Source organism: Micropterus dolomieu, linkage group LG14, assembly GCF_021292245.1.
Source record: "Micropterus dolomieu isolate WLL.071019.BEF.003 ecotype Adirondacks linkage group LG14, ASM2129224v1, whole genome shotgun sequence".
NCBI lineage: Eukaryota > Metazoa > Chordata > Actinopteri > Centrarchiformes > Centrarchidae > Micropterus > Micropterus dolomieu.
In genome coordinates this window covers 5,271,503-5,287,366 of record NC_060163.1, presented here as the reverse complement: position 1 = coordinate 5,287,366, position 15,864 = coordinate 5,271,503, and the positions used below count along the sequence as shown (strand labels likewise).

Genomic DNA, 15,864 nt, shown 5'->3' with positions numbered 1-15,864 from the left:
GAAAATTAGACTAGAAATTCACCAGGGACCACCAATGACAGTAGGGTTGTTTCTGTGGGATTTATAATATGCTAAATATAGTATATTTTACTACAACAACTAAATGGAAAAACAAACTAACAGCAGCAGAATTGTAGTGCTTTGATGCTGTTTAGAAAGACAAAATGAAAAATGACAAAGATAAATTTGTATGAGATTCAAATATTTTTCCAATCGTGATGTTTGTGGACGTAGTAGTGCTGGAAATTGAAAATATGCAGAATTCCTAATCCATCAAGATGACACTGGTTAGCCCGCTTTGACTGAAATAAGAAGTTTTGGATTTGTTCAACAAATTCCCACAGTGCTGCAGCAGTGCTATCATTGGTTTGTGTGACGGCTAAACTGATCTTATGACCTTATGACCTTTATTACTTCAATTAAGTTTGATCTAGACATCTTTGTATTATTACAAACTTGATCGCAGTATTACCATGTTTGTGCATGTTTATCAATAAATAAATCTTTCTTAGACTCTAAGTTTCTGAGTCCTAAGCTACAGTTTGCCTATTATTCTTTCCTTCAGAGTTTACTTTGACACTTTAATTGGTCTACTTTGCAATGCACCATAAAGATGGATTGTGAAGCTGAGACTTTTGAAATTCAGTTCAACAGCTGAAATTACAATTCGATAATATTATATGTGCATATGTTAAGTGAGCTGAGTTTTAAATTAAATGCATTAACTATGTTGATAATTAGGGTGAATCTCAGATTTTTCTTTTTGACTTTTGTTGTTTATTTTTTTACACTTTAAAAGACTCACGACTCCAGCATTGATGTTACTAAAATGTGCTCCTCTGTTTCCTGTGTATTGTTATAGTTCAATAATGTACCTGTTATTACTAAGCAAAATTACAATCCTGGCAATGATGTAATCTCTCTACAGGTGAGAAAAAACGTCTGTCATCTGCACTTAGATCTCTCTGAAACCTGTAAACTCGAAAATTTAGTTGTCTATTTGTGTGCAACAAATCTGCTGTTTCACACTGAAAAATGTAATTGTTAATGGGTGATGTGGATTGACAGATATACATTTCTCTCTTACTATTTGCGATAAACATTCACACAAAAATAGGGGACACGACACAACCCTAAATCTCATTCAGCGAAATACCAACAGAAAGCTGGGGCAAACAAGCCTTTGTGGCCGAAGCAATCTTTGTACATGAACATTTTCTTTGAGTAGAAGGTTCGTATTTACTATCTTTTTCGTATAACTTGAACACAACACAACGTTAGCTCAGTAGCCGTCTAGCAGTAGCAAACAATATGAACATATAATGAGTTTCGTTTCTTGATTTCGTACACTATGGCACTTAATTGCAACAATATTAAGCATCGAAATACCAATACGGCGACACAGGGCATTTTACCGTTCGTTATTGATTGACTAATGTGATTAATTTAAAGTTATATCACTATACTATGGTATTATTTGCTAACGTTAGCCAGCCTAGCATTTCTGCTAGCTAAAGTAAACTGTCCCATTGGTTTTATTATTGCCATGGTTATTTCCTCCAGCACAGACTGAGGATGTAGGCATCCCCCCACCCCCCAACTGTCTGGCACAATAAGAGGTAACGTTATCTGGAAAGGCAGTGGGCCATACTTAACCAGCTATCTTAGTTGGTGCTCCTACTGTGTTTTGAAGTAGTCTTGGCACGTCACTTTGGTTTAGTTGGTGTAAGTGTGTCGGCAGCAGGTATCTCTCCCGGTTGCACACACTTTCCTGCCAAGATGTTAACGTTAGCGACATTACAGTACCGTCTGACCGGAGTCTGTAGCTGTTAACGTTAACTAATGCTAGTTGTTATAAAACTATCAGGTTTGCTCCTATGACTGCCAAAACACTTTGTGCCATCTTTTCTTTTCCTTGTTCCAAAAGGCACATTGTTGTAACATCCCCCTTCGTTTTACTGAATGCATCATGTTATACGTGGGGAATTACATGTCATTTTAGTTATTAATGGAAGAGATATGTAACGTTAGTGAATTTGAGGGGCATTTTCCACATTTATCTCAGACTAAGCATAAGATTGATGGCTGTCTATAACTGGCCGCTAAGTCAAATTTGTTTTAACGTTACATGTTAATATTGTTAAACGCTGAGCCTCATACTGTCCTCACTGTAGTTGGGAAACTTCTGTGTGTCAGCTTAGCTGGGTGTGTCAGTAGTCAAGTGTCATGAGCCTGAGTTGTAACACAAAACCTGCTTAGGTTTTACGGGTTACATAACCCTGTGGTAGGATGTTTTGCCCGATGAGTTTTGACTCGGCACAGATACATTACCTACTAAATGTGGCCTGTTACTCTTCATCATCACTGTTCTCTCTTGCTTTCTTGTCTTCATCATTATTTGCAGTGCTTTTCCCCATGCTGTACGCTACAGCCGTAACTGTGAGGAGAGAGAAGATATGATGCACTGACCACATAGTCACAAACTGACCAATCCAAGGTATGTTGTTGGTGGCTTGTTTTTACCTGTAGTACTTTAAGGTGGACACAGCTGCACAGAGTGCACTTGTTGCAAACCCTTCCTAGAGTGTGGGTCAGAGAGAAAGTGCTGTGCCTTGTAATTTATTTCAAATTTGTGTTAAACATTTGATTTAGAATGACAGCAGCTATCAACAGCCCCACTGCCATCTAGTTGAATTTTTGAAGTTAAAAGGAGATGAAGAAGTGTAATTTTGTTGACTAAGATCGATGCTGTTCTATGCTAATGCAGAGATACTAATTAAGAAGTAGTCAGTAAAGGAGAACTGCTCAAATTTTACACGTCAAAGTCAGTTTGGTCTTGTAGAGTACAGTAAAAAAAGTTGTACAAATCTCCAGAGGGAGCTGTGGGAAGTCTGATAAATGGTCTCAAGTGATGTCACTTGGGTCAGTGTCGGTTGGGGCTGAAGACTACAAGTTTGAAAATTAAAAATAGCCTGGGGGTGTGGAGTTAGAAAGAAATTAGCTACCCAGACCTGTTTTTCGTGTGAGAATATTTTACTGAAAGTTTTATTGTACTGACTCAAAACGCCACTGAACTGATTGTGTGAAGATATATATTTATAAAGACAGATAGTGCTGTAAATTCCACAGTGGTTGCTAGTCATTCCGGTTAGGTGGGAAACAGGAACAAGACGATTATTAAAAGAGGTGGGGTGATAGATGTGCTACCACGTGACTTTGTTGATATAAATATCCACCCAGTTATCCAGGAATCCACAGTGCCAATGTTGCATTTTTAACTAGCGTTTCGTTTCCTTAGGTACACACTTGTTTTCACAAGTGACACACTGTTTGGGCATTAACAGTATTATTAGGTAACAGCAAGCCAGGAATGTGAAACTTAAGGCCACATCTCCTGTCCCCTCCCTTTCTCTGTGACATAACCACCACATGCTGCTACTGTTTTGTTTTCCCTTCTGTTTGTCACTGACATCCCCTTACAGACTAATTTGTCATTTTTTCATTACCATATCATCTGGTAAATACGGTATCATTAATGTTGTGTCTAAGCAGATATAATTGGAATATAAAAACAGAACTTTAAATGAATTAGTGCCTCAGACAAATAGGCTCTCTATGTCAAAAACATATGCTGCTCTACTGCAACTCCAGCATTTGTTTGCCTCATGGTCCCTGACTTTTTGTAGTGCTTTATATGTGTATGGTGAGGCTAACCATTTCCTGGAATATGAGAGTGTGGCTCAAGCCTTGAATGAGCTTATCAGTTACTTTCAGTTTCATTTCACTCTGGCTTTCCTCAGAATGAAACACCATATCTGAGGAGGAGGAGGAGGCTGGGAGGGAGGACAGTTATAAGCTGAAACATGAAGGTTGCGGGTTTATACACTGTTGTTCAAGTTCTGAGGGAGATGAACTGCCGATCTTGTCATTTGAAAGAATAGGTAAGATAGACCCTATCTCTGCTCTGTGCTTATTCTTGTCACTTTGTGCTGATCAGTCTAGTTTATCCATGTGCTTCTGTATACAGTATTTGGAAATGTCATTCTATGGTTTAACAAATTAAAAGAAATACAGTATATGAATTTTATTTCTGGCAAGCTGGGGTTGTGTCACAGATGGGCTGATAAGTGTAAGCCATTTCAACTTTATGTCGTGCCACACTCTCAGCTGTGTGTCTGTAGTCATAAAGAAACACTAGTGGGACATTGGGTGTGCCTCTGTTGGAGGATCTGTTGGAAAATTATCCACCTTATTTATTATTGTGCTTAAATTACCACTGTGTTGGCTACTTGATTTCAAAGAGTGACAGTTTAATCTGGTAAAGGGGAAGGATTTGGTGATTTGAGCCTTCTGATGCAACATTTTAGTATTTGTCAATATTGACAAGAATATTTACCAGCGCTCGGTATTGAATTACAGTTCTTCCAGGGTACTGACCAAAGTGTGAAGTATGGACATATGAGTAAGGTCATATAAGGTCAAATGCTTGGACAGTTTGTCAGTCTTATTTTTTCATCACAACTAGGCTAAATCAGGAAATAAGGATACTTTGATTGTGATAGACAGTATTTTATTTAAACAACTTATTGTTCAACTGCTTTTCATTGTTAAATTTTTTCTATTTAAAATTGATGCACTGAGACTTGACATGTTTTTGTTAATAATCATAATAAGTATTCTTGTTTTAGAAAAAAACATGTTTACCATTAGACCTGCAATAGCAGCTTGTTTGGTCACTTGGAGGCAACAGCCTGTAAACCAACCCTGACATATTAGGTGCGTTTGACTTCATGCGGTTCTTCATAGCGCTGACTTAACGTGTTGCATGCTGGACTTAACATAAATTTCTATCCAGCATGGATAGAAATTTCGTCCAACTTTTGCTGGCGCTGCACGACGTCACTATGTCACAAGACATTAAAACCTTGTGGGAGCAAGGCGGCTGCAGTTGCTTTTATCCGGCTGCACAAAGTTGGTACCACCTTTTGCCTGATCTCCATGCCTGAGATCACTCATTGTTCTAAGCTAACAGCTCACACACTCTGCTGGAGTTAGAATGTGTCCGACTTGATGGCTGTGTTTTAATACCCCATCACTGCAGTTGCCTGCAGCCCACGTTTTGGTGAAAGTCAGACGCAGTCACTTTGAACGAACCTATTGACATATCACCATGCAAAAAAGGCTTATTTACACATCGAGCAGATATGGAGCAATATTGGGATTAATGCGGAGTTTCGTTTTTTTTGTCAACCTTATGAATGTATTTCCAATATTCACTCTCCTCGTTTCCAGTATAAGGGTATCTTCCTCTTTTTCTTCCCTTATAGTGTTAAGGATTCTCTGTTGGATATTTGTGTGTGTGTGTGTGTTAAAGCACATTACTTATTTATATAGCTTATTAGTGAGAGCACAGACTATTTGCTGTGTTTATCTGTAATGGTATTCTCTGTTTCCTATGATAGCATTACTCAAGATGGAGAAGGTTCTGGGGAATATAGTGGCCATGGTGAGGCAGCACCCGGCTGGGATCCCCCTGAAAAAGCTGGCTGTATTATACAGCCAGACGTACCACAACAACCTGACTTTATCCTCCATTGGCTTCGACTCAATGGCTACCCTGGTAGCCTCTCTGGATCGTTATCTGGTTGTGGAAGGTGAAATGGTGTTTCACAAATCCCACCGCTTGGCGAAGCCGACTGGAGCTGGGGCATCCACAAAAGCTACAGAGGAAAGTGAGAATGTGGAGACAGTTCTGGGGAATATAGTGGCCATGGTGAGACAGCACCCGGCTGGGATCCCCCTGAAAAAGCTGGCTGTACTCTACAGCCAGACATACCACAGAAACCTGACTTTATCCTCCATTGGCTTTGACTCAATGGCTACCCTGGTAGCCTCTCTGGATCGTTATCTGGTTGTGGAAGGTGAAATGGTGTTTCACAAATCCCACAGCTGTGCGAAGGGGGTTGGAGCTGGGGCATCCACAAAAGCTGCAGAGGACAGCGAGAATGTGGAGGAGGTTCTGGAGAATATAGTGGCCATGGTGAGACAGCACCCGGCTGGGATCCCTCTGAAAAAGCTGGCTGTATTCTACGGACAGACATACCATAAAAACCTGACTTTATCCTCCTTGGGCCACGGATCCATGGCTAGCCTATTGACCTCTCTGGATAGTGATCTGGTTGTGGAGGGAGGACTGGTGTTTGATAAGGACCATCAACATGAAAGTAGAGCTGGAGCTGCTGCTGGGGCATCAGCAAAAGTTACAGAAGACAACGAGAGGAATGAGAACGTTCTGGAAAATATTGTGGCCCTGATGAAAGAACATCCAGACGGGATTCCTCTGAAGAAGGTGGCTATAGTCTACAGCCAGAAATACCACCACAACCTGGCCTTGGCCTCTTTGGGTTTCAAAACTATTTCCTGCCTGGTAGAATCACTAAAAGGAGATCTAGTTGTGAGCGGGGATGTGGTGTTCCATAAGATCCACCAGCCTGTAGCTGGGAAGTCAGGAAAAGCTACAGAGGACAGCAGGCCTGCAACACCACAGAGAAATGAATCACTTGTTGGGAAGAGTAGCGCTACTAGTGTTACCATGCCACAGCTGGATTTCAGCTCTCACTATGTGCCTACCACTCAGGCAGGAATTAACTTTTTAGGTCCTTCTTTGATTTCTACTGACTCTTTATTCTCCACTGGCTGTCTTCCTGTTAACCCACTCTTTACTGAGTCCAAGCCAGCTGAGAAACTGACCCAACCGCACCTGTACCAGAGGATTATAGAGGTCAGTTACTGTATGTCCACAGATATATAGACCAATGTTTTTCAGTTAGGTGTTTACTCTGTTAGCATTTGTTTATAATGTACATTTGACTGTAAAGCAACAATTCTTCCTAGTTGTGACTTGGACTGTGCATGTTTTATCTAAACATGATGCAAATTACCCAACATTATCCAATGCACCATGACAGAAAGGGAAGTAGACTTAACATATAAACATTTCACATAGGTTAGACATGGGGTTACGAATCCGCAGTGCTACCGACGCTGGTGCTAGCATGTTAGCAAGGCACCACACATCCCGCAAACCAGTTTTAAAGTTTAAAACATGCTCGTCACTCTTAAATGAATTGAACGGTCTTTGAGTACATGGACATCAGAAAGCCACTAAATCTAAAAATACTTCTAAAACCTTATTTGTGTCAAAAAAACCCCCACCAGCCTCCTTTGCCTATTGCTTCACCATAATCCCAGTACATGCAAACAAGGCGTATCATTTAATTGGTCTAATGCCACCAAGCTATGCACGGAACCTCCCTGACAGACTGTGAGGAATGGAGGTTAATAGTTGCCCAATAGCAAATATGTTTGCCCTAAAACCCTCCTAGCAGGTTAATTTGACTATGAGTAATGTAAACAGTGGAGCCGCTTGTGAATAGTTCAGTCACTTAAGGCTTTAAATAAGACATTAAGATATAAGAGAAGTAGTGTTGGTGCTCAGCCCACTGCTTTGAAATATTGTGAAACCTTTGGAACGTAAGTCTTAAATGTCTCAAGTCAAAACAGTTCACTTTTATTTTTAAATTGCCAACTATGTCAGACATGGACATACTAATGGTGGGGGCATGGTGTTGATACTAGTTTTGTGTTTGCAGTCAACTTTGGCTGATAGAAAGTCAAGGTACAAGACTGTGTCTGATTTCAGTGAAAAACCTTATAGTCAAAACTGACCTAAACAGATCTTCAAAAGCATTAAAAGGTATAAAGCTAATAACTTTTGTATAGCTGTAGTTTGAATTTGGATGTTGGATTGTGCTTTTATGGTACTAATCCAAAAACTGACCTTTGACACCACATAAAGTTAAACCTTTGTACTGTATGGAAACCACCCGGTCAGTAAAATCTTCTGATGTGTTCCAGGTGATGAAGAAGTACCAGTTGAGTGCTCCATCAATGGACCAGCTCCAAACCTGCTATTTTCAGATGTTTGGTGAACAGCTTCCTCTCAAACAGTACATGTCTCTGTATGACAACTGGGAAGCTGGCGCCAAGAAGTTGCCAACTCAATCTGAACCAGCAACAGATCCCAAGACTGTTGCATTGCAAACAACTGCAGGTACCCTAACATGACGACAATCAGTTTCATGCACAGAAAACAAAGATTGTCACTTCTCCATACTTACGAAACAAATATGTGTTGCCAGGTCCTTCCACAGCCGTACAGGATCTTACAAGAGAGCCTGAAAAAGATCAGCTGCAACAGCCCGTGGCGTCCAACTTCCTCTCTGGCTCTGACTTTCCAGTGCTGGGGGCAGATGTGAGCTTGATGAAAGAGCAGAAGAGCAAAATGAGAAATGTAACCAAGAGAGAGGACAGTTCCCCCGTGTTCAGGGAAGCATATCATGCCCAGCTGAGAGAGGTCCATGGAGGTAATATGCGAGCAGTAGAGGCTATCGAGGAGGATGAGGAGGATCTCAAAGGGAGGAGGAGGCACAGGGTCCTGGATCAGGATACCGTCAACAGTCTGGTGGAAGATGTGATACGAGACATCGCTGCAGAAAGAGACCTGGTCACCAAAGAGAAGGTGGGGAGGAAGAGCACAGAGTTTGAATAGTTCAACATTTTGGATTTTACTCAAATCTGTATGGTAAATATGAAGCTAGAGACAGCAGGATTATCTTTGCTTAGAACATTGACTGTATGCAAAGATGATGACATGACAGCTCCCCAAAAGTAAAGCCAGAACATCTTAAACTCATAAACTCATAAACTCATAAACTCATAAATCATAAACTCCACCTCCAACTTTTTACACTCCTGTTTGTATAAACCCTCCTGTAAACCCTTCATATTTAGCAGACAGATGTGAGAATGGCATTGATCTTCACATCTACTGCCTTTGCAAGTAAGCGTATTTCCCAAAATGTCAAACTGTTCTTTTAGAGTGAAAAATATTGAATATGAACTTGCAAGTCCAGATTAAAGGCTTTACTACTATGAGAAGGTTTAGTTTATCACAGTAGCCACCAAGTGTCCTCCATCTTGATGATGTCTGTGAGGTAAGCAACAATAGCACAATGCTATTGTGCTACACCAGTAGGTATTCCTAAACCTGGTATGCATGCATGCACATGTTACTTACTTACAACTTAAATGGGGTGGGATAACTTGCGGGGTGTGGGATGCCTCCCACAGGTGTCTACGACACACGGTTTATGAGTTATGAAAGGGGGCTTGGCAAAATGGTATGTGTGTATGTGTATGTCTGTCTGTGTTTGTGTGCATTTGTCTTTCTACAAAGTTTGGTCATGTTACGTGAATCTGTTAACAAGTTTTGCAACTTTTTGTTATACACCACTCCCACAACCACACCCCTGGTGTACCAGTTGGCATGGACAGTTAATCAGCTGTCCTTTGGCTCATGACCAACCTTTCCACAAAATATTGTGCAAGTCTGTGATTCTATTGGGGAGTTACGTGCCTTTTTGCAATATGCTGCTTATATTGCCATAGCCTCTTTTAGCAAATTGGCATGAACACACACGCTTCACCTCCATGCCAAATTTAAGCCTCCTAGGTTGAAAACTGTGGTGGAAAAAGGGTGGTGAATATTTGTGGACTGACTGACAGACCACAGACCAAAATCCTCTTAAAACACTACAATGACCAACTGTCATAAAGGCTGTCTATCCCATGGGAGGCATACATATAAATGTATCGATTAGCCAACCAAATTACAATTGCGCAAAACAACTTCTTTCATAAATGAATGGTTTCCATTAGCCCATGGGTCGATTTTATCGTCATGTGTTACATTTAGGAATTTATAAAACTAACTTATGTTCTGTGTTTCATTTCGTCATTGTCCTCAGGTGATATCCAGGGTTTGTGGGCTGATGCAGATTCCTTCCTTGGAAGCAGGAAGGATAAAGCCCTGGATGATTCCGGCTCTCAAAGACCTTCAGTACATCATGAGAGAGGTCAACATGTTCATAGAGGTTGGCAAACATGCATTTGCTAATACTAGTTTTAATCTGGATGTTTTTGGTGGCTACTAAAGTCTTTTTTTCTCGTTCTGTCAGTCTACTGAAGCAGTGACATCCATCTGTACCCTGTATGAGCTGGGCCAGTCACTGGCTGGCCTGAAGGACAAGAAGCACTACGAAGAGCTGAACCTGGGGCCCCTCTGCAAACTCCCAATCATCCACCGCATGTTCAAGATTGACAGTAATACTAAAGATGATGATATCCACCAGATCGAGACACTAGACATCTTGAAGGTATGACTGACATGGGAAATGACACAGGGATCTACATGATGAAACTGGTACTAAATATTCACAAACAAAGTGTAGATGATATTTTTTGTTAAGTTTTGTAGATTGAGCTTTGTATTCAAGCTCTACAGTTTTATGTCAGATAATTGGAGTCATTTTTTTGTTTGGACTGTTAACTGTTGAACCAGAAATCTTTCTTTTAATCACTTGTTCCCTGCTGGAAAATGTGTTTCTTCTAAAAGGCATTGACCTGTGGTTCACGGGTATGTTTGCAGATGATGGGATATTAAGGGACCTTTTATATTCTTTTATTAATTTTTTTTTAACATTTCATTAAAGCCACTAGGAACCAGATTTCATTATCTCCTAATTTGTATTTATTGGTAATGTACAGTGCAAAGCATCTGAGGTTACACAAAACATACTACATATTTCTGGAGAAAGCCCAGAGGAATCCCACAGCCGCAGACTTCATGTTTAAGCCACATGAATCTGGGCTGAAAATGCTACAGGGCAGCCTAGTTAGTGCTATATGCTGATCATTATCAACACACCTGAGAAAACATCACCAAATCAGGTAAACCTAACAATGCAAAACACACAACGACAACAGCAAAACAAAGACCAGGAAAGAGCAGTGTTCCATATTTTAGGCTTTGCCTCTCTGTCATGAGATCTGTTCAAAACAAAGCAACAGGGAAGTGTCGCTGATGACGTTTCTGTTATGTGATGACAGGAACATCCACACAGTTTTTACTTATTTACCTACAAAGTCAGTTTCCTGTAGCTTTAGGTATGTGTGTTCTGTCAAACCTCAATTTTAATTATTGCATGTGTTTCTCTTTCCGTTATTTAGCAACTTCGCATTTTTAGGAGGAAGCAGAGCAAGCCAAAAGTAGACTTGGCTGAGTTCATGAAGTATCTGGCTGACCACTACAACTGTGAATCTCCTTACGAGCTGGGAATCAGGATACATAGCGTTGGGCTGCCCATAGCGGTAAGCGACAAGACCTACTGCAACACATACATGCTAATGTGAATCTCCACATTTTAAAGTGTTACCTAGTCAAATCTCAGTTTCCTCTTATGGGAAGTGTGATACTATATTGGCAAAACAGATAAATAAAATGATCCATTGAAATAATCCATAGTTTCGACCTAGCATTGCCTGACCTTGTCTGTGTACAGAGACAACAGTCTAAAACCATTTTTACAGCTCAGTAAAAATGGCAGTGCACAAATTACCTCACCCTGCCACTATGGTGTGCATAAAAAATTGGCTTGTGTCAGCACCTGTAAGGAACCTTCTCTTACCTGATAAATGTGTGTATACTGCTAGTCCACCACTGTGTACACTATGGTGAAAACATCATGGGGAGTCATCACATCTATGAGTATTGGCACACAGTTTGTTGTTGAATTTACTTTAGTAGAAAGTGACTATTAACTGAAAAGGGCTTTGAATGCAATGCTGAAACCTCAGCAAATCATAGTTAATTATCTGGTGGACATACAGGGGTACAGCTGATGAAAAATATATAATTCTATAATAACACTCCTTTTCAGACCCTAATGAAAGTGAGTCGTGGTGAATACGCCATCTTGGAGCAAGCCAGGGAGGTCATCCAGAAAGAGCTGGAGGAGGAGACCTACGAGCGTCTGAGAAAGATAAAGAAGAGCGTGTTGGACCCAATGCAAGGAGCAGATTACTTCTCCAACGCAGGCAGCCTGGACCTCCGGAAAAAGTACATTTCCATGGCAGCAGCCGAGGTAGCGCTGGAAGTCTTCTCAAACGCAGAGGGGGTGTTCAGTCCCAAAATGGCTAAGGTGGGCGCTACACACTGCAAATGTATTCTGTTAATGAATCCGATGCTTCCTCAGATACAGATGCATCAAAAGAGCTTGTCCACATTTTTGGGAGCTCAGTGGTTATGACACCCTGTTTGTATGTTTTGCTGCTTCAGACTGCTGGGTGCTTCTCACCATGAGCCATCATGGTGGACAACAGAGCTGCTCTCCATTTCTGAGCTCATTAACAAAATGTCCCCCTTTATAAAATCCTAATCCCCAATAAAGGCATCAGAAAAGAGTTACTTTTAGCTGATGAATACTGGCTAGACTTAGATTTGTGGCTTAACTCATCTTGACAGCCGCCTACATGTTCCGGGCCCATCTTTGTCCTGGAGAATTTCTCCTACTCATTATAAAACCAGGTCAGCATGCTATCATGAACACCTCCATTCACTTATCCCTCCTCTGTCTGTCTTCAAACATCATCATGTCCTCAGATGGAAAGTTGAAGCACACAATTGTGGCCACATCATTGTATGTGAGTTCCCTTAATTAGAGCATTAAACCATAAAGAACAGCCTCAGACCAAAAGTACACACAAATATTGGACAGGGGTGCAAAGATTTGCGTAAAAGTTTACATTTTATTTAGAACAAATAAAAAGGCCCCTTCACCCAAAATCACAGCGATAAGATAAGTTCCCAAGTCCTTCTTCATAGCCCAAAAGAAGGACAACAAAGACAGTCCAAATTGGGAGAAAAAGGGTTAAGACGTTTAAACAGGTTTCAGGTTTCACACTTGCTGAATTTTGCAGAACAGCTTTTAGTGAAGTCTGCGCAGTAAAGCTTAAAAATCTTGTTATATGTTTATACATTAACACTAATTAAATGTAATGAAAGCTAGAGGCTTTTGCCAGAGAAACACCCTGTGCTCATTTTATCTCAGTTCTCAATAGTCATTTGTGATGTCATGTCAGTGATTACAGTGTCTCTGATACATACGTTTGTTTCATTTCTAATCCAGCACATTCAGTGCTTCCTGCTGCAGGTGTCAGGTAACCGGCTGGCAAAGGCTCTGTTTCAGCTGGCCATCTGTGGAGGCTCCCTGGCTGTCCCACAGGACCTGGTTCTCAAAGACAAGGCATCCAAAACCACCGAACAAACTACCAAAGAGGACACACTCACCACCTCACCCCTCCCCAGTGAAGGTATTGATGCGGTGTTTCTACCACACACTGATAATGTCTTTTTTAATGATGTATCCAGTCTGTGTTAGTCTATGATTTACACACATTTCTGTTCTGTGTCTCTCAGCCAAAGTAAAGCAGTTCCTTAAAGACAGCCTGTCCTCCCAGAACTCAACCATCACTTTGGCCCACATGGCCTCTTTGGAAAAGAAGTTGACCAAACACTTCCAGGTCAAAGATTTCCCGTCTTTAGAGCAAGGCAACTTTCTGGAGTTCCTGGTTAAACACACTCAGGTACATGTTCTTTCATCTCTAAAACCTTTTATTTTACTGTTAATTCTCTGGATTCTCTGTCTGGACGAGTGTGAAATATAGATATAGAGCGGTGGTCACCAATAGGCGGACCGCGGTCCAGACCCAGCCGCTGTCACTGTCCAGACCGCCATTCTACAGCCGATTTATTATTGAGACTTACTACCTTGTGACAGAGCATTTCTATTTTAACCCGCGCAGCTTTTCTAGCATTTACTGTACTGGTTTAGCGGCCAAGGAAACTCACAGACCAATTGCATGTGCTCCAATCGTCTCCTGTGACGCTGCTTAGCCAATCAAATCTGTGCATTCCGATGCTTGCGAGGCGAGTACGCGAGATTCACCAGAGACATTTTGGAAACACACACGAATTGAGGAGACGAAAGGGAAAAGAGATTTCACAAGGCTTTTAATCAAGAATGTACAGATTCTTACATGTACATTCCTCCCACAGGCAGAATATCTCATAGAACTCCAATGCTAGCTGGCAGGAGAAACTAGAGGTCACGTTTCTATCTGAACAAGAGAAAGTAGAAAAGTGGTAGCTCTGTAAGAGGGAATGAAAGAGAAGAGGAGGTTGGCATTACAGTATTACAGCTGTTCATGTGTTATGAGTGTTTATTATAAAATTGGTTAAGACTACACTTCATCACTTCAAGCTACACTTTTTATTTAATTCTTTCTAAAAAATTAGGCACTTTATTTTAGTTTACTTAAATTTAGAATTTATTATTAGAGTAGTTATTATTTATTATCCCTCCAGTTTGACATGAAAACTGACTGAAATATTATTTGATTTGACAGTCCTGAATGATAAGTTAGTCGTTTTGATGTTCCGGACCTTTGCTTCTCTAACTGGACCTCTTTGAATTCTAATCGAATACCCCTGATATAGAGAATAGTACACTGTTTTCAAACAGTTTGTCTCTGGTTGTGTGCAGCTGCTGCAGGACACACTGGGGTCTGCTTTGATTTTGGGCAGTGGCAGCATGGAACTTGCCAGCAGTGGCTTCAGACCCACCAGACAAGACGTGTTTGAGTTCATCAACCAGTGTGGCGACATAACCTCCACTGATCCAGATGATGTGAGTGCTTTAAAGACACACACAAAGTTTTCACAAAGTGTTAAAATTCTTTCTCTGTGAAAAAATCTTCTACATGGTGACAGGAAAATGAACATCCAACTGTCCTTTTTTTCCAGCTCTCCCATATTGAGTCAGCACTGAGGTCCCACTACAGGGTCCGGGACAGTCGTGACCTGGGCTATGGGACTCTGCAAATGCTGGCTGGCCTGGTCCAACGCCAGAGAGGGCTGGCTGGAGGAGGACTAAGCCCGGTCTACTACGAGTCAGCCCTGTATGCCAAACATAGCAAATCAAGGTTAGCAGTGTATTGTCAGTTACAGATATTAAGCCCAGTATAACCCTGATGAGATACACTAATTTGGAAAGCTCCATCGTTTTCTAACCTCTATTTCATCTCTGCTTTCTTGTCTCCAACATCACTCCCGTGAACAGTGCTGAAGGTGGGTGTGAGGCAGTGGGGCGCCTAGGCGAGATGTCCAAGGCCCAGGCTCTGGCCAGCTTGCTCTCCTGCCCTCTGCTGGAAGATTTAAGTGAGTGGAGCCAATGGGAACTGATCTTTAAACCCCTTGGCTCCCTCAAAGACTTCATCGAAAGAAACGCAGGTAGGAGTCAGCCACAAAGAGTTTATGTATGGCTAGATAATTTGTAGATAGATGTACTACCCCTCTTCTTCTGCTGTAAATTCTGCTCAGTTTTTCTTAAACATGCCTATTTAATGCAGATAAAATTGTTGTAAATTAAACTTTTAATGTCTTTGTGGGGAAATGTGATTGTTTCAGCAACAAATGGTAGGTTAGAGCTGTGGGTTGTGTACTTAACATTGCCAAATAATAATATGTGATTATTATTATTATTTATTATTATTTACTTACAACACAGCTAATACAGGCCTAGCAGCGTTGGAGGTGAGGCCAGGTTTGCTGCTCAGGATCACCACACACACAGGAGACAAGCATTTCTCCAGTGCTGCCATGACCCTGGACCCCGTCGGCACAGCTGGCCACCTTGTGTCCATGGTGGTGGCTGATGGGGTCGTCAATGCTCCCACCGCCCTCCTGGCCAATCACATGCAGAGCTCCCTGGCAGCAGCTGTGGCTAAAGAAGGTAGTGATGGATCGGGGCTGGGAGATTTAAGTTCACTTCTGATTCCTATCTATCCTATTTACTTCATAGCGAGGAGATATTAACAACTGGAATAATGCAGTGTGTTGCAAAT

The 15,864-nt window shown here is 41.3% G+C and overlaps 1 protein-coding gene across 2 annotated transcripts in view; it reads left to right on the top strand.

The window, feature by feature from the left end:
* Positions 1-1,280: 1,280 nt before the first annotated feature.
* wu:fj29h11 (protein NO VEIN) overlaps positions 1,281-15,864 on the top strand; it is a 44,578-nt gene continuing 29,994 nt past the window's right edge. Inside the window, exons 1-11 of one of the 2 annotated variants that reach the window (XM_046068389.1) lie at positions 1,281-1,619; positions 2,405-2,497; positions 3,801-3,941; positions 5,463-6,781; positions 7,918-8,113; positions 8,202-8,581; positions 9,870-9,995; positions 10,080-10,277; positions 11,131-11,271; positions 11,841-12,101; positions 13,089-13,112. In XM_046068389.1, coding sequence (XP_045924345.1) covers positions 5,474-6,781; positions 7,918-8,113; positions 8,202-8,581; positions 9,870-9,995; positions 10,080-10,277; positions 11,131-11,271; positions 11,841-12,101; positions 13,089-13,112 — 2,634 coding nt within the window. In that variant the 5' untranslated portion in view covers positions 1,281-1,619; positions 2,405-2,497; positions 3,801-3,941; positions 5,463-5,473. The remainder of the gene's footprint in view (positions 1,620-2,404; positions 2,498-3,800; positions 3,942-5,462; positions 6,782-7,917; positions 8,114-8,201; positions 8,582-9,869; positions 9,996-10,079; positions 10,278-11,130; positions 11,272-11,840; positions 12,102-13,088; positions 13,113-15,864) is intronic. The other variant, XM_046068390.1, reaches the window with a different exon arrangement.